General features: G+C 38.9%; 1 protein-coding gene across 21 annotated transcripts in view; it reads right to left on the reverse strand.

The window, feature by feature from the left end:
* The window catches only part of LOC131435913 (probable phospholipid-transporting ATPase IA), a 195,220-nt gene that overhangs the window by 41,639 nt on the left and 134,580 nt on the right, over positions 1-19,001 (reverse strand). For all 21 annotated transcript variants that reach the window (XR_009230553.1, XR_009230551.1, XR_009230552.1 and 18 more), the window contains 12 exons: positions 17,301-17,843; positions 17,080-17,215; positions 16,842-16,983; positions 16,672-16,781; positions 16,384-16,605; positions 10,706-11,467; positions 10,289-10,645; positions 10,077-10,213; positions 9,894-10,013; positions 9,635-9,827; positions 9,444-9,562; positions 9,238-9,372 (listed from right to left, as the gene is read on the reverse strand). Coding sequence is in view for 18 of the 21 variants with exons in the window: in XM_058604187.1 (XP_058460170.1) it covers positions 9,238-9,372; positions 9,444-9,562; positions 9,635-9,827; positions 9,894-10,013; positions 10,077-10,213; positions 10,289-10,645; positions 10,706-11,467; positions 16,384-16,605; positions 16,672-16,781; positions 16,842-16,983; positions 17,080-17,215; positions 17,301-17,843 (2,976 nt within the window). In the remaining 3 variants the exon portion in view is untranslated. The remainder of the gene's footprint in view (positions 1-9,237; positions 9,373-9,443; positions 9,563-9,634; positions 9,828-9,893; positions 10,014-10,076; positions 10,214-10,288; positions 10,646-10,705; positions 11,468-16,383; positions 16,606-16,671; positions 16,782-16,841; positions 16,984-17,079; positions 17,216-17,300; positions 17,844-19,001) is intronic.

Consider the following 19,001-nt stretch of genomic DNA (forward strand, 5'->3'; position numbering starts at 1 on the left):
GTCTAAGATATATAACAATATATAGACAAACAATTTTTTGTTCTTGTACATTTTACAACTTTTCTTCATACACACGATTTTATCTGCAATACATCCATCGAATTCAGTATTGAGAGTAGAAACTCTAGTTGAAAGTAGAAGCTGGAAATCATTATTGTTTTTTTATTAACACAGCAAATTTTATAGGGTAAGGGCTCCCTATTTCATCTCATTTGTAAGAACGTTATCTTAAAAACCTGATTTAGCCACTAAATCACTATGATTTTTTCATATTTCTGCTTAATTCGCCTTGCTCCCCATGGAGAATTGATTCACATTTCTTGGAATTTAAAATAATGTTCAAAAAATCAGCTCAAAACACTTCCGATATGTTCGCTACTCTGCTCCTAATTCCATCTCAAAGGATTTTTATTTATCCTATCGTTGGTCCTTTATTCATTCCATAAATTAGTAACGGCGACAGCAATCAAAACAAAACATTGCACTAATACACTCCCATGCTCAAATTGTACGAATTTTTCTTAAAAATGGCCTAATGCCAACTATAAGACAACACACGATATTTTTAGAACATGTTTTGAATCATTTCGACGTTTAAAATTTTTTGGGTCGTTTTCGTTACCTTTCGTTTTAAATTTAAAATTTTACTGTGCAGTTAATATGGTAAACTTAACAACAAAACAAAAAAGGAATTGTTTTCATTTAGGCTTAAAACATGGATCAATAAGTCCCGAGACTAACAATGGAAATAACATTTTTTTTATTCATCAACATAATCACCTTTTAGGGTGATACAATGGTTCCAACGTTTTTCCAATTTTTCAATACCATGTTTATAAAAAAATCTATCTTTCGCTTCAAAATAAGCTTCAGTTTCAGCGATAAACTCATTTGAGCCAAATCTTTTTCCCTGGAACATTTTTTTAAGATCAGCGAAGAGCCAGTAGTCAATGGGGGCTAAATCTGGCGAGTATGGGGGGTGGGGAAGCAGATCAAAGCCCAATTCGTTCAATTTCGCCATTGTTTTCATCGACTTGTGGCAGGGTGCATTTTGTTCCATCGAAAGCAATCGCGGCACCCACTTGGAAAAAACCTTTTTCATGCTCAATTTTTCATGAAGGATAGTAAATACACTTCCATATGATATCTGTGTCATCTCAGAAATCTCATAGAGCTTCACTTTACGATCTTTCATTATAATTTTTATCACTTCACTCACATTTTCCGATGTAACGGCTTCCACACAGGTCTACCCTAGCGTTCCGCGTCGTTTGTGTCGGTACGACCACGTTTAAACTCGGCGAACCACCGACAAATCGTTGCTTTTGATGAACAAGAGTCCGGATTACTTTTTTCAATTCATTGTTTCGCTTGCACGGTGTTTTTACCCATTAAAAAACAATGTTTTATCAAAACACGAAACTCGGTTTTTTCCATTTTTTAAACAACCTACAAAACGACTTTACTCCAACAACGATAACTCAGCTGTTTCTGGTCGGATCGACTTAAAATTTTGACCCGTTTCAAGCAAAGGTTAGTACTCTAGAAAGACGTGGTTACTGGTTTACTACGAGCGCCATCTCTGCTTTAGTCTCGGAACTTATTGATCCATGTGTTAGTCCTTCTAAAACAAAATGCACAACCAGAGATGCCATTTACAGATTTATCTGTATTGTATAGATTTTTGCGTTGTTTTAAATCAGAGTACAGATTTTATACGGATTTCCTAAATGTAATACAGATTTGTTCAGGTTCATAAAAAGTGAGAAGTAAAAAATTAGATTTTTCTCTGTGAGTTTTACTATTACTATATGATTGCAGTAATTCTTTGAAAGTTCATTAATCAACGGACAAATCGCTTGTTAAAATGGAAATCTTCGCACAAATTAAGAGTTATATTTTAATATTATTTTATTAGTAAAAACAGATAGAGCAGATATAGACTTTTTATGCAAAGTAATACATATTTTCTATGAAAATATCTGGCATCTCTGTGCACAGCCGATGAAACACACACACTCAACAGCGTTATATTGACATATAGCGGAAAGAAACCAGTGCTGCTGGATTTGCCACAATGTTTATTTCATTAGTATTTAACACGCTCTTTCTGGTAATATTCGAAGCCAAAATAGTTTTTTTGAAATATAAATATCAATGATGATAATTTGAAGAAGACGAACAATTTTGTTTTGTAATATTATGAGAAAGGCTGGCAACTTTGCGAAACCAAATGAGATGAAAACAAAGCGCAATCAAGTGAATTAAGTGAAAAACTTTCATCTCATATTCTTGAAAACTTTTATTGCTTGTCTGGTAATTATTGAAGTTTTTTTATCGTTAATTTAACAAGTGGCAAGTGAACATTACCAATTATGAAGTCATCCAGCATTCAATAGTAATTGTAATTGGGTGAAATAGTGATCATGTTTTGAGATGAATCGTTTAGTAGATATTCAGAAACATGACGAACTGTAAATCTTGAGGCGAAAATGCATCCTAAATCGTAAAGTGAGTTTGTTTCAAATGAAAAAAAAACAACACCGAAGAATTTAAACCCATTTCTTCCAATGGAAAAGTGGGACAATAGCTTAAATATTCATTTTTCAACATTTCACAGTTTGGTTCAGGTACGTTGTAAGATATTATTCATGTTCAAAGTAATGAGGTGAAGGGATGAGATGGAAATAGGAGCTCAGATGAAATAGGGAGCCCTTACCCTAGTTCAATTCGAACAATGCATTTTCTGACATAACCCAGTTTTGTTTGATGGTCTAGCTTAAAATAAAGTTATGAGTTGAACTTTTTACAAACTGGCTTAAAATAGTCAGACCCTGCGAAGAGGATTTCAATCTTTTCCAGCCTGTAAGAAATAGGAATGAGGCATACTCATGGATGGCGAAACGTAGGTAAAAATTGATTGTATGCAGCTTCCCGGACAACAGTTCTATAGAGCAATTGATCGAAATGCTATCCCCAGCAAATTCAAATTAGTTTCAACCGATAAATTCACAAGAAAACTGCGGTATTTCTAGCTGCGGACATAAACCCAGTTCGTATTCGTATGCTCTATTGTTCAGTACACTGTATTGTCTTTGTTTCTGTTGTCTCGACCGTAAGCTATTTTCGACTGTGTCGGATGATATGCGAACACGAACTGCAAAAAGGTTTTTTGTAGCTGTGGTTTAAAGAGCGAGATATTCATAACCACAGGTACGATCAACCAATAAGTTTTCGTCAACAAGTGTCAGCAAAAACGATTCCTACCATTCATACAAAAGTATTCGATTACTGTATTATTTTGGCCTAATTTAGCATCTTTTCATAAGGGCAAAGCGGCTAAGAAGTGGTTATTCGGTCCCGCAAAGGCTTTGTGCCTCAAACCGATACCGGTCGGGATTCCTTCTCATGGACAAAGGCGAAAGATTTGGACAGGTGGAAACAGCTTTTCAACGAGCGTCTCAACGCTCCTGACGAACAGTTTCCAGCGTGATGGTGAAAAAAGAAATCAGACAACTGAAGAACAACAACAGGGCAGCCGGTAAAAAACGGTCCGTGGTTCAAGAGAATTAACGGAGTACTTTGAATCGCGTCAAGGGTTAAGACAGGCTAATTTTTTAATGCACCCAACCGGATGATGACACAGGCAGAAAAGCAGGAGGTGGAAACATTTGCAACCTAGGAGACTTGTGAATTGCAGCTCAAACCAGAGCAACATGGAACAATGACTCATGTTTAATATTACTTTGAAAGGTGTGATTAGAAGAACGAGGATTGACACAAGTGGTCCGAACTTTCGAAAGACGTTCATCTTTTTAGCTGATCACGTTGATATTTTTGTACGTAACTTTGAGATGATGACGGAAACATATATCGGACTGAAAGTCGAAGCTAAAAGTCAAAATGCATGATAAAATAAGCATTAGCCCCGAGCATTCACCCTTATTCTGAATAACAACGTATTGGTTTTTTGATCGTATTTCATTTGTATTCCCAATAACGCTAGCAATATCAATGGTAGCTAGGATTTGACCGAACCACATTAGACGGCGACAATATCGAGGTGGTTGACGAATTGGTGTATTTGAACTCACTGGTGCTCGCCGATAATTATACCAGCAGAGAACTGCAGTTTAAACCTTCGAGCGAGAAAAGTACACCCCTTCACGAAAATAGCTATCTATAAAGTGCTTTTTAGACCGGTTGTACTCTACGGTCACAAGACCTGGCTTTGTTAGCAGAGGATCAACGTGCCCCTAGTATTTTCGAGAGAAAGATTCTGCGAGTTATCTATGCCGGAGTGTAGATGGAAGACGAAACGTGGAGATGGCGGAAGAACAGCTTTTGGAGAACCACCTACCGTACGAGCAGCAGAAATTGGACGACTTCGGAGGACTAGACCTGTTATTAGGTTGGCGGAGAAGAAGAGAAGCGCAGAGATGAAACCCATGCCAAGAAACAAACTACAAGGAAACGTATACTAGATACAGGCCCTTATTACCGATACCACTACACGGTGAAAACCAAGTGAAGTGATTGTGATCCTTATTATCGGTATCACTTGACGGTGAAAATCGAGTGAAGTGAATTTAGGTTCTTATAAAGGAAGTCGTTTCAGAGATAAAAGTCAGTGAAAGTGAAAGTGGAAGTGGAAATGAGAACGGTAGTAAAGGCCAAAGTGTAAAAACAACAGGAATAGACTGGTAGGTAGAGTATGGTACTCTTATTGGCGAATACCGAGGAAGACGATGCGATAGCTTTATGAAAAATTCTTGTTTGTAAATTTTAGAGCAATGCACGATTCAAAGAAACTCTGATATGAAGATCCGGGGTTCAAAGATACATAACTATCTTTAACCGTGCTCACATGGTTGTTGGTTATGCGAACTACAATATATTAATGGTGATCTTTATCTTTATTGTCTTCGACCAGAGATGTCCATCTCCTCTGTGTGACGAAGGCAAACTATAATTTCTCCTCTAGCACTGACAACATGAATGAGAGCTCTTCTGTTTCCCATATATACACCACTGTTATATAGAGTGTGCACGCATCATGAGAGCGCGTTTGTTTTCATTCAACTCTAGCACTGGATCGCACAAAATTGCTAGAGCTATGAAATTCTCTGAGGTGGATGAAGCTATTTTATCCGAAGTGTGCATGCTGATGAGGACTCTGGTGTACGGTTCGCATAAGAGAAGCGTGGGGCACGCTTATTCAGCAAAAGCGCAATTTATCGTTAAAATTTAGTTTTTCATTGCTGCGAAACAGATTGTCATAGCAAGGCCCGCGTTACCTTCGCTCACTAGCACGCACCAGTGGTCACTTGGGTGAATTTAGGTGAGAGCGATTCATGCCAAGAGAATGTGTTTTACTCGCACCAGCTGCTTTAACCACAAACACACACTCAAATTATGTCTATTCGACACTGATAAGAGGTGCGCTTTCATTTTTGTGTGATGTTCGCTTCTTGCATCCCCTGTGTAGACATAAATCTTACACTAGCGTGTATCACTCTGGTGAAATGCCATCACTGTCTTCGACTAGAAGTATATCGCACATACTATTACTTTATAACCACGCACACTTAAGCTAACTTGAAAATATTATTTTCAATTTGAATGTGTCTTTGCTCATATTAAAATCAAATAAATGCTACATGCTATTGAAACGATGATAGCAAACATTCATTGGGTTGCTCTGGCCGCACTGTGTGCGATGAAGTGAGTGACGAAAATATTCCGTTCTTCGCAGTGATATTCCCGGAACGTTAAAATTAATTGTTTCCAGTAGTATGGGGCAATCGACGTTATCATTTAGTAGGTCGAAAACGAAGAGTTGTTGAAGGAGTACTCGTCTGTTTTGTAACGTAGGTAGGTTGATGAGAGCACAGAGATTCTCGTAACGAGATAGTTGAGAACGATTCATCCAAGGTAGTCTTCGAAGTGCGAATCATACGAAGAACTTCTGCACCCTTTCGATCCGATTGATGTGAACACTGTGATACGGAGCCCAAATTGTAACTTCAAACTACAGAATACTTCGTACTAGTGCGATGTAAACTGTGTTGAGGCAATACACATCGTTGAAGTTTTGAGTGTTTCGTTTGATTAGTCCCAACACTACATAGGCCCTCGCAGTAACGAATGAAAACTGTTCGATGAAACGATTTTTGCAATCGAGAATGATGCCCAAGTCTTTGATAGACGGAACTCGCTGAACTGAACCCATCATCATTGAGTATTCGAGTATAATTGGAGACTGTGTCTATGGGAAAGTTATCGCATTACATTTCTTAACGTTTACTGTCATGCCGTTTCTGTCACACCAATCTATGATTCGGTCAATATCCATTTATAGAGCACAGCGATCCATAAGGCTTGTAATGGTGCGGCAAATTTTGAGATCGTCAGCATACATTACTTTAAATGATGACAATTCACTGTAAAGATCGTTCATGAATAACACGAAAAGTGGTCCGAGATGACTTCCTAGAGGCACATCCGAGGTAACGTGAAATGAATCCGAGAGTACAAATCCGATTCGTACGGAGGCATTACGGCCCATGAGATACGACAGAATCCAATTGGTTAACCATTCAGGGTATACACTTCGCCTCAATTTTTGCAAAGCGAACTGATGAGGAACACGGTCGAATGCTGTTGAAATATCAAAATACACCGCATCGATTTGTTGTCATTTTTCAATTTACGTTTAGCTCTTTAAATTGGTGGTAGTCGACCGCTGTTTGACGAACTCATGCTGGTCAACGGCGATAATGTGCTTTACTGATGGGTTAAGAGCATCCAACAGTATGCGTTTGAATACTTTTGGTAAACAGCTTAGAATAGAAATTTCTCTAGAATTGGTGACGTCATGCACGTTTCCAGTTTTGTTAACAAGAACTATTAAAGCTTCTTTCCACTTTGCTGAAAAATAGTACTCAGCAAGCGAGCGGTTGAAAAGCAGAGATGCAGGTGAAGCTAATGCAGATGAACATTCCTTCACGAACAACGGAGGTAACCCGTCAGATCCTGGCCTTTTCGATCCATCGATTTGTCGTAGCTTTTTGTACACCTCGCGTTCAGTGAAAACAGTAGCAGGCAAACTCAAAGAATACGTCGGCTGACTACTCAGCAGAGATGTCTATCTTCTCTGTGTGACGAAGAGCAAGCAAAATTTCTCCCCTCGCACTGACAACTTCAACGAGAGCTCTTCTCTTTCACATAAATACACTACTGTTGTATAAAGTGTGCACGCATCATGAGTGCGTTTGTTTATTTCCTTTTACCTCTTCCACTGAATCGCACCAAAGTGCTAAAGCATTAGCTAATAAATTCTCTGAGGTGGATGCAGATACTTTCACAGAGGTGTACACGCCGGTGAGCACTCTGCTGTATGGTTTGCGTAGAAGAAGCGTGGACACGCAAAATCAGCAAAATAAAACAATTTATCGTAAAATTTTCGGTTTTCCTTGCAAATTTTTCATAGCAAGGCCAGATCTACTCTCTATTAATTGAAGTTCACAGAAGTGTTCGCTCACCATCACGCGCCAGTGGTCACTTGGGTGTATTTAGACGAGAGCGCGTGTGAGCGATTCATGCGAAGAGAATGTGTTTCACTCGCGCCAGCTGCTTTAACCACAAGCACACACTCAAATGCTGTTTATTCGACACTGAGAAGAAGTGCGCTTTCCTCTTTGTGCGGTGCTTCGTTTTTTGCATCCTCGGTGTGGACAAGAATCTGACTCCAGCGTGTATCACTCTGGTGAAATGCCATCTCTGCTACTCAGGTACGATTCTGACAAAGGCGGTGAGTTATTGCTTAGTACGCTTTGGAAGAATAACCATAATAGGTTGGCTGAATCCGAAACTGTCGACGAAGATTGGTGACAATAGTGAACACTGACAGGAATTTCTCTGGAAGAAATTTCATTTCGCAGATTAGACCAAAATTGTTTCGGGTCAGTCTTCAAATTGATCTCCATCCGTACAGCCGAAAACACGATGCGTTCAATGGTTCAAATTGGTGTTCTAAATCACGAACGAGTAATTTATCATCTACATTTTTTGTTTGACAAAAGAGTTTGCGAGACTTCCTTAGGCGATTCCGAAGGTTACGAAGCTATCCATTCTACCAAGGTTGTTGGTTATTAGATTGATACCTGTGTTTTCTTCGAGGCACGAGATGTTGAAAGATTGAATCTAATTCATAATAAAACTTCTCTATTGCTTCATTCAAAGTGCCATGCGCCAGTGTCTTCACCCAGCTGATCACGAAAATTAGACCGATTGAAATCGTAGAACATTTCTGCATCGTCAATCATGTGCACCTATTGAGGAACTTCAATTTTTAAAATGAAAGGAAAATGGTGGTAATCCAGTTTCATCATCGTGTAGAGCTGTGGAAGATATTTTTGAACATTATACGATCCATAAGCGAGAATCGAATTGACCGTGAATTGTACCGAGGTGATCCAAATAGTGTTGGATCCAAGGTAAAAATGTATGGTACAAGGTTATGGTTTATCCCAACTAGAGAGGACAAAAATATCATTTGTAATCCTCGGTGGATAACAAGACATTAAACTAACGTTAAATAATTCATAAAACTGTTCAACAAAAATCGACGTAATCTCCAATTATTCATTTTGAAGTTTAGATTACTACTAAGCATTTTGCACTTATTTACGCACAATTTTCAATTATTTTAGATTCATCTTCGATTCAACAGTGTTTTAGCAGTTCATATTGAATTGCTGGTGCACTTAGCAGTCCAACATCAGGCGCTAAGCTAGCTTTTACGTTTGCTTTGTTGTTTATGTTTTACTACTATATGAAATGCTAAAGCACTGAAAAGTCCAAGACAAAATTTTGCGTTTACGGCAAACATATACACAAAATACGGACGCAAATTCTAATATCACCGTAGGAAGGCTTTCCGAAACGTACTGGTTTGGACAGTGTTTCCGTTTTTTCGCACTAATGCTCAACCAGCTTAACATTGATAAAGCTTTCCTGTCACCAATCATCTTGACGATCGATTAGGGGAGTGCGTCATGGAATATTCATTTCCGATTGAACAAGCACTGCATTTCTTCAAAGGCTTCTTGATTTGAAAGAACACTTCGACTTCAGTAAGCTTTCTAGCACAGGCGGAACAGGGAGCGCTTGCCAGTCTATGAGCCGAGTTGATGAATCTTATTACGCGCCGTATAATAAATTACTTATACTTACACTTTGACTACTACGTCGGGTAACAGTGCTGTTATTGGTATCAGGAATAATCCTAACCAAAATGCGGGAGACGAGAAAATCATGTCATCCATTCCGGTAAATACCGCTCCTACCGGTAACGTTGGCCAGATATTGCTGAACATTGAGAATAAAATGGAAGATTATCAATAAGATCAATTGAATATGTTTGCGCGAATTAAACTCACCTATAAATATAAATAAACACAAACCAGAGCACGATCGAGCCCCAGATGGAACAGTGCGTCAGCCACGTCCAGGAGTTTGTTAGTAACCCCGCTTTTAGACATACCGTAACAACCACATACTGGAATAGTTAAATTTGATAAGTTAATACCGTTATGTTATAATCGCATTGAAACTAGTTTAAATAACTTACCGTATAAACTATATTTCCTAACACTAAATAACCACCGTCGCGTCCGTTACCCCAGATCACGTCGCCCTGGTAGGAGAACATTGGCAGCCAATATAAAAGCAACGAATGGACCAAAGCGTTTAGGATCCAGTACCAGAATACTTTAACGTTAAATAGTTGGGCACTTTGGGATGGTTCGTAGAGCCTTGGTTCTCTGTTTTATTTCCCAAAAAGAAAATCTGTTAAATTACACTCTTTCCTCATTGCTAAGAACACTTACTTTAACATTTGCTCCGCTGATGTTACCTTATCGAAAAGACCCATTGCAAACGGGGGTAATGCAGTGAAAAACACATTGTATAAACCGATTGTCCAACGCTCGAATAATATTTGGCCAGACCTGTGCGAATCAAATTAAAGAACAATTCATGAAAGGGTACCGAAACGAACGGGTCCAACATACCATCCAGAATATATTGCGAACCACAGCTCTATCACATAAAGGCAGACATTTTTATAGAAGCTATACAGAATCAGCTTACACACACGACTGTAGTTCCACGCCCCGTGTACCAACAGCAGTTTCCGTAGGTAACTGAACTGTAATTTTTAGAATGAAGAACACACATTATTAGGGTTTTTTTTTATCAAACAGTGGAACCATAATCGAATTACTTGTGCTATCGAATAATCAGATGCGCATGCTGCCTGTAGTCCTTCCACACCAGAAATCCCTACACCGACGTGAGCTTTTTGAATCATGGCGACATCGTTCGCTCCGTCACCGATGGCAAGTGTTACCGATTTCGTGTTAGTGGTCACCAGCTCCACTACGTCTGCTTTTTGGATTGGCGATACCCGACAGCAGATGACCACTTTGCAAGAAATGCATAAATCTAGGAAATCAGTCCTCAAATCACAGCTGAGTGCATACTTGAGTGTTTTGCCATCTACTATCAGTGCCATGTTGTTGTCTTTTCGCAGCTGATCGCCTAGTTCAATAATGTGCCTATGGATGCAATTTCGGGTGTTCTGGTGAAGGAAAAACCATGATTACTTAATGTCGAAATCAGCAATCGGAAGTACACTCACATCCAAACTATCCTCGTTTAGAATAATTAAGTCCATGCCGTGTGACAGTAGCCTGCACGAATAACCTATGTTGATAGCAGTTTCCTGCTTATCACCGGTAAGCACCCAAACGTTGATTTTGGCCTCGATAAGCGAGGCAATCGTTTCAGGTACACCATCTTGTAGTTTGTCTTCGATTGCGGTGGCTCCAAGTAGCATCAAATTGGTTTCGATTAGATTGGCAGCATCGTCGACTTTTTGTTCTCGATACTGCAGCGAAGTCGATGCCTTGTGGTACGTTTGCTTCCAGTCGTCGTACACATCGTCGGGAATAACGGCGACGGCACAGCACAGCGTCCGCAGTCCTTCGGTGGCAAATTCCTCCAGATGCTGGAGAGTGGAATCTCGATAGGCTTGGCCGTTGACTGACAACCGTTCGTATATCACGGTATCGGCGCCCTTGCAGTATAGCTTAATTTCACCCTTGGAGTTCCTCGCGATAACCGACATTCGTTTACGGGTCGAGGTGAATTCGAGTACGTTTAAGATTTCGAACCGCTCCTGTATGCCAAGCGCGTCGATCTCGACGTAATTTGGCGTGCGTGTGTGGAACACGTAACCGAATTTTTTCGCCCCGTAGACCAGAGCCCGTTCGTCCGGACTGGCCGCGTGGTAATTTATGTTATCGCTGTCAGACTTTTCCGGTATCACCGTGTGACAAATGGCCATCAGTGTAAGAAACTCCCGCAGTATGGCGGCGGTATGGTGATTGTTCAGAATGTGCTAGGAAGACAAAGGAAAGATTCGATTAGTTGAAGAATGTACGGTTTTGATTTGTTAGAGTTTCTGATAATGGAAAATTAAGAGGTGTTGAGGTAGATTTTCACAGGCTTGCATTGTTTTAATGACATTTCAGTAAAATGGCATCAATGAATTCTAGTCGTTCTATTTAACTGTGTTGCGTAGGTGTCTTTTGTTGTCATTCTACTTTATTTCCTTCAATTGTAAGTAGTATTTTTATCTATTTTCCATTTCGTGTCTCTTATATATTTCTAATGTCGTTTTCGTTTGAGAAAACTAAAACTGACCCAGAGTAGTTTCTTCAAACAAACACTTTTCACGACACTGTGTTGGTTACGCACTTAGCAACGGCGATTTGAGCAAACCAGATATAAAAACCAGGTTCGAAATTGACTCGATTTTCAGTTCAACAACGTTGAAACTAGGTTCGAAACTAGCTTCGAAACTAGCTTCGAACAAACGGTTTGACAGCAGTTAAAGTGGAAACTGGGTTAGGTTTGGCATCAAGCGAAAACGACATAAGTGTTTGTCATCCTCCCTAATCCGCATTCAACCCGACTGTGGTAGAATAATCCAGCCACAAGAGAGAATAATAAAAAATATATACATCGTGAAATAAATATTATTGAATTACTTAGTAATCCAGATACAACTCAAATTATATTGTAAACAATAATTATATTGTTTTACTAAATGACGCAATGTAGTTTCAGCATATTTGTAGATTGTAGTCTAAATTCTAAAAAACAACGGTAATTATTGCGATACAGACAAATCTCAATCTAAGTAGTCTGAAAGCAGAAAGAAAAAAAATGACAGGATTGACTCGACGAATTCCATAAAGAACGGAAGCATTTTCCTCCTGAAAATTGAAAGGATGAACAAAGATAGCAGAATTCCAAGAAAAAATCACGACACCGACTAGCAGTTTATATGTGAGGTTCATTCAAATGCATTTAGAAAAACCTAAAATCTTCAATAAAAGCTCTGGTGAACTGCCACCGCTGAGAAAACACAAAGCAGCTCTCCCGCTGTCGTTGAGCGGAAGTTCAAAAAGAAAATAGTAGTTCATCTAGTATTTTTACCTTTTTTTATAAATATGAAAAATAGGTATAGAATTCGCTTAAACTTTAGAAAAATTTTCCGAGGCCGAGTGTCATATACCAATCGATTCAGCTCGACGAACTGAGCAAATTTCCATGTGTGTGTGTATGTCTGTAAGTGTGTTGTCAACAAAGAGGACAAGATCTTATAGATGGCTGGACCGATTTTGATCAAATTAGTCGCAAATGAAAGGTCTTCCCGTCACCCAGAACGCTATTGAATGGTTTTTGAGTTATACAAAGTTTTATGTTAAAAGTTTTTGACAATATCTGTCACACTTGACCTTGAAAACAAAATATGTTTCCAGACTTAGATTCCGCACGGTAATAGCTATCCAACAAGCCATAGATTGTTAAAATCCGCCAGTTTTCATCGGAGATATCGACATTCTTATGTTAGCGACTTTTCCCCCTATTCCAGTAGAAGGAATTTTGAGCGCTGTATGACAAAGCAATGCTTGGGAGCAACGTGAAACACGATTATTTATATTGTCACATACAATTGTTTTTAAGTACCAAACATACTGTGTACAGCATCATTTTTCATGACATTTTGCCTCGGACCGATTTTGGCACGGTTCGTTTTTGGCAACATAATCGTTCGAATATGACAAATGTAAACCAAATGATGGCTCCCATATACCATTCGAAGCACTTCGTCGAGATCAGAAAATGCGTGTGTGACAAATAATTTCACTCAATTTTCTCGGAGATGACTCAACCGTTTTCTACAAATTCAGATTCATATGAAAAGTCGTATGCTCCCAAACAAGGTTCCTGAATTACGTTTAGTTCCGACCTCAGGTTCCGGAGCTACAGGATGACATGTGAACCGAAATTAAAATTTGGGACTGAGAAAGCCGTCAATACTTATATAAAATTGTGTAACTCATTTTTCTCGTAGATGGCTGAACCGATCTAAGATTCAAATGAAAAGTCTTAAGATTCTATAAAACATCTTGCTTTTCAGTCAGATCCAACTTCCGGTTTCGGGGATACATGGTGATTAGTATAAAAATGTCTATTTTACATAAATTAATCAGGTCGATAATTAAACAAACTTATTTCAGTTTTAGTGGTATTCAGTTTTTGCTCCGGATTTAATTCGCACTACGGTTTCTCAAAGATGTCTACAATGATTTTCTAACATTTTGAAACAAATGTACACTATACAGCTCCTGAGGTGAATTTATCTGACTTCGGCTACGCCGATTTTCGAGTTCCGGTTCCAGTACCGAATCGTTTCTCGAAGCTCAATCGTTTTCTCAAAAAAGGTCAAATCGAATCTCAAAAACAAAAATTCAAATTAAAGAGTTTATGGTCCCATACAAAATTAATGAATTTTATCCAATTCTGACTTCCGATTGTGGAATTACAGGGTGTCCTCGCCCAATGCAAACCAATATAGAAGATGACAGTTGGACTCAAAACTATTTATTCGTCATATTAATTTAAAGCCATACAAATCGTTCCGGGTTATGCTGGTTCCTGAATACCGGCTCTGGATGTACTGTAAATAACCGTAAACTCTAAAGTGGAACTTACTTCGACATATCATGGAATGTTCAATCGATTATTATACGTTTAGATTCAAATCCGATCCGATTTGCAGTTTCGACACTACAGGATAATGAGTGATTAAAATTAATTAAAATTTTCGCTTGAAACAACGGTCATTAAATAATGTCATGAGAACTAAAACACCGAAATATATTCATGCAAAAAACACATGCGGATTGTTCAAAAAAAGGTATCATCTCACTGCTAGGTGGATTAAGCACGTTTTTTTAATAAACAGTTATTTTTTTCACCAAGAATAATTTTGCGGTAGAAAATAAGTTTTCCCTGCGCCTCCCAACAACCATCATTAATTCGTGATTTCTCAGTTCTGTTCAGGAATGCATTTTAACCGGTAATAAAGAAATAATATAAACATAAGAATTAGTAGCTTTCCAATATAAGTTATGTATGGCCGCTCGTCATAGTTCAACGGATGAGAATCGAGAGCATGTCACTTATCTCGTCGAATTATTTAATCGTTTTAGCTATCTTTGAGTTAATATTTATTTGATATAATAAGTCACTAGTACTGTTAATATAGCATGTTCACGTTTTGTTATCTTCGGTTGATTCCCGACAGTGTTACCATCCGCTCAGGCACTTTTGTGTATCTAGTAAACGCTGACTCACAATCGAAATGTATCACGACCAATTTGATTTGATTAATTTATGTTAAAACGCGCCCATACCCCTTTCTGAGCAGGTAACAATTCGAATGTTTACTTTATATTGAAAGCAAATTTTCCAAATAAAAGGCTGTCCGCATTAGGCCGATCCGACCGATCCGAGCTCTCCGACGTCTCCTTTTTTTCTGCTTCGGCTATGGCTGAGCTGCACATGCAGCTGTGTGCATGTGCAGCTCAGCCATAGCCGAAGCAGAGAAAAAGTCAACGCCGGAGTGCTCGGACCGGTCGGATCGGCCTAATGCGGATAGCCGTTAAATCGTTAGTTAGAAGAAAAGATCTTTAGGATCGAGTTGAACTACTTTGTTCAGATCGGGTATAACTTCAAAATTTGAAAAATAGATCATATGCATAAACTGTTAATAAAAACGCAGTTCCTAAACAACTATATGTTCATTTAGGGGTTAGCAAATTTTGTGCTAGGGCACATAACCGTTTTCATTATTTTTACGTTTCGTCTTTGACTCATCAGTGCAGAGCAGTTCAAATTGAACTGCTTAGTGCTAAACTCGTGTTCTGTAAGTAGCAGAAACTTTACGTCTGCTTAGCGGTTCAAATTGAACTGCTGAGTTTAGCACTAAGCAGTTCAATTTGAACTGCTCTGCACTGATGAGTCAAAGACGAAACGTAAAAATAATGAAAACGGTTATGTGCCCTAGCACAAAATTTGCTAACCCCTAAATGACCATACCTGCATCGGCCAGAAATAGTCTAAAACACGTTTTCGTTCGGCACGTCAGAAAAGACATTGCAGTCCGTTGCAAAACAAAAAGTGTTCTGTAAGTAGCAGAAACTTTACGTCTGCTTAGCGGTTCGAATTGAACTGCCGAGTTTAGCACTAAGCAGTTCAATTTGAACTGCTCTGCACTGATGAGTCAAAGACGAAACGTAAAAATAATGAGAACTATATGTTGGTCACAACAACATTCATTATATTCATCCAAAGATTCCTAAAACACATAAACTGAATAGACGAAGAACTTTCCACAACTTTCTACAGTTTTCCCTATAGATGATTTTTCTATTCATCACTCATTGGCGTTTTAGGTATTTCTAGCTCAATTGGTGCACTGCGGTTAGTTATTTTAAATCATTTTACTGCATCATCTGTGATATTTACGTCATGCTAACCGTCATGAAAGGACAGGTACGCTGAAAGCAACGGAAACGCATATCAAGTTTATTGATTTACGCTACAATTCCCTTGTAGTGCTCTGCACTTCGTAAGCAGAAAATTTTCTGCTGTTTTTCCGTACATACAGCTGGGTTTGAAATTCTATCTGTACGGCAGTACACCACCCACCCTTTGAATTCTTGGCACTGCAGTGGCAGCAGAAGAGGAGCCAAGTCAAATGAGCTATACAAACGATTTCAGTTTTTTTTTGTGATTTGTAGCCAATAAAACTAAACAGTATGAATGCGTAATCTTGACCTGCCTTGCACATTTAATATATTCTAACGTTTGATAAATGTCCTTGAACTGAGAACTACTATGCGAAGCTGATGTACCGAGTCATCCTTCCTTACGGCAACAATAAGCTGATAAACTAACCTGCACCAATTGAGACTGGGCTGGATTATCCTCCGGGTTGTAGATGGTTCGTGCGACCGAGCACTTTTTAAACTCCATCACGTTCCGCGTCAGAGTGCCGGTTTTGTCCGAGAAGATATATTTAACCATACCGAGTTCTTCGTTCAGATTTGAGGTTCTAGCCATCGCCGGAGTGTCCGATTCCTCGTGGTACATATCGATGTCCATGTTGATGAAGATAGCCTAAGTAGGAAAAAAACAAGATGAATTCCAGCAACACCAATAAAGAGCATTTCAAACGGAACTAACCTGAAGAAACCTAACTAACTCTAGAGTAACTTGAAGAGATATCGGAATCAAATTATTGTACAAAATTATGAACGTTAGAAGATTGTAGGCGAAGTTTTTACTTAGCAAATCTGAAACGAATGAAACAACTGACTTCTGATTTGAAAAAAAAAGTCTCCCAGTCAACTTACCGCTTATGCCTAAATACCAATCTGTTTTGTAATGACGTTTTGTCCAAATTTGATTAAAAATGCAACTGAAGATGCACAGGAATATGAGAATGAAAAAAAGCATTAAAATTTGCGTGTTTGTCAGTCTGTCAACAGTAGAGCGCTGGAAAGAGAAGAGAAGAATTAAATTTTAGTATTGTGCCTTTTTTTTGCATTGAGTAGGTAGAACACAGCAAAACTTTTACCGAAGTGTACTCACCTTGAGAGGCGCTGAGGTAGAGTTTCGCATAAGTTTTGTGTCGTGACCGGTGTAGATAACGATGCCGAATATCCAGGAGGTGTTTCGCAGCATAGCACCCCGGAGCAAAAGCTGATCGGGACCGAGGGCAACCGCACTGGAATGAGGAATGGTAGAAGTTGGAAATTATTACAAATTAAACTGAAGCCTAACTTGAGATGAGATCAAGAGTTGAAACATACGCTTTTCCGGTTTCTTTCAGCACCCCGTTGAATTCGTACAAATGCCTATTTGGTGGTTCGCTTTCCAGCGTGCCGGAAAACTGGGTAAAATCTTTGGTTTCGAGGATTTTGGCTGTTGCGGGAATGCCCTGACGAATCTTGAGGTTCGTCTCACCGTCCAGATTGGACGTCTCGATGAACGATATGCCCTGTGGTTCACTCGAGGACAGCTGCACCAGATCGGCAGGGAAGAAGGTGTTGTTTTGCACCTTGACGATATCCCCGACGGACAACTCTTTCCACTTGATCCATCGCCATTGGCCGTTCTGTAGGGTTTCGATTTCTCGATGGTTGATCTCATCGTCGGCCCGGTGCCGCTTAATGTCCTCAACGATTTCTTTGATAGCACTTACAGATAAAATAAATATTAAAGGTACTAGGGTTGTGTAGCGACCAGTTGGCGAGACATCCGGAATCTGCTGAAGAAGGGCGATGAACAGAAAGAAACAGTTCGAATACCGGCGGAACTGTTCGAACAAAAACGACGGTATAAAACTTATTGCGCTGAAACGAGAGAGAAAAACAAAACAGTTTCGTTACTGAACAGAATAAGACCGACGAATATGACCGATGGCCGGTAATTGATCAGTTGCCAAATGGCACGAGAGTGGACAAATTTACTGTTGGAACAAAACAAGATGCAATCTTCGTTGCGGTCAGGGAAAACAATCACACGAAATGTTCAACATGAAATGTGTGCTGGTTCTGGCTCGTACTGGGCGGTGACATAACCCGGAGCGGATGAAATTAGTTCATTTTACAAAAGGGAGAACATAAAAGATTTATGTACTGCAATTTCTTTAGTTCTGTAATTATGAATCAATTAGGTCTCTCATTAACTTTTTCCAATTCATGAGCTTTTTGTGGTAATCTTTATCGGGTTAAATCATTATATCAACGGCGATCGACGGTATTTGTACATGGTTATGTTATTTTGTTCAAGGTTTGCAACTGATATAATTGCATGGCATATAAAGACTGTACTCGAAAAAATTCAACACTTTTTGTAGTGTATTTGGGATGTCGTGAAAATCATTGTGCTTTGGCGCAATTTAAAAAAGTGCTTTCTGTCTGCTTAGTGGTTCAAATTAAACTGTTCAAGTTTGCACTTGCGTTTTGATCGAGTTTTAATTTGATGGATACTGAAACGAAAAAAGCTACTTGTTTATCTAAGATAGTGTTTCATTGGTTCAAATCCAATCAACGTCAATTACAGAGATCATATCGATTGTAGATCGAATAAGCTGTTCAACTCCTTTTACTGTTGAAATGAATATAAAATCTCTCTCCAGTGCTCAGACAGGAACTCTACTCTTTGTTTGCGAAGGTTGAATGTATTAATGTTTTTGAAACAAGATGCCCCACTTCAACTCGAACAATAACTTTTCATTTTCAATGACATATTTAACGAACATCCTTGCCTAAAACAAAGTGCCTGAAAAGTAAATGATACCCATTATTGTGTTCATTAGCTTCCGAACATAACTTTATACTTTTCATTATATATTTCCATAGCTTTCCGAATGAATAATGAATAATTATGAGCGGCTAATCTAAATAAATGCAAAATAATCTTAGGACGCCCCCTGCAACACTGGTGAAATGCAAAGTTTTTTGAATGTTTTAACCGTTGGGTTTTAGCAAAACAGTGCTAAACGACTG

Source organism: Malaya genurostris, chromosome 3 (genome assembly GCF_030247185.1).
Source record: "Malaya genurostris strain Urasoe2022 chromosome 3, Malgen_1.1, whole genome shotgun sequence".
In the NCBI taxonomy this organism is placed as follows: Eukaryota; Metazoa; Arthropoda; class Insecta; order Diptera; family Culicidae; genus Malaya; species Malaya genurostris.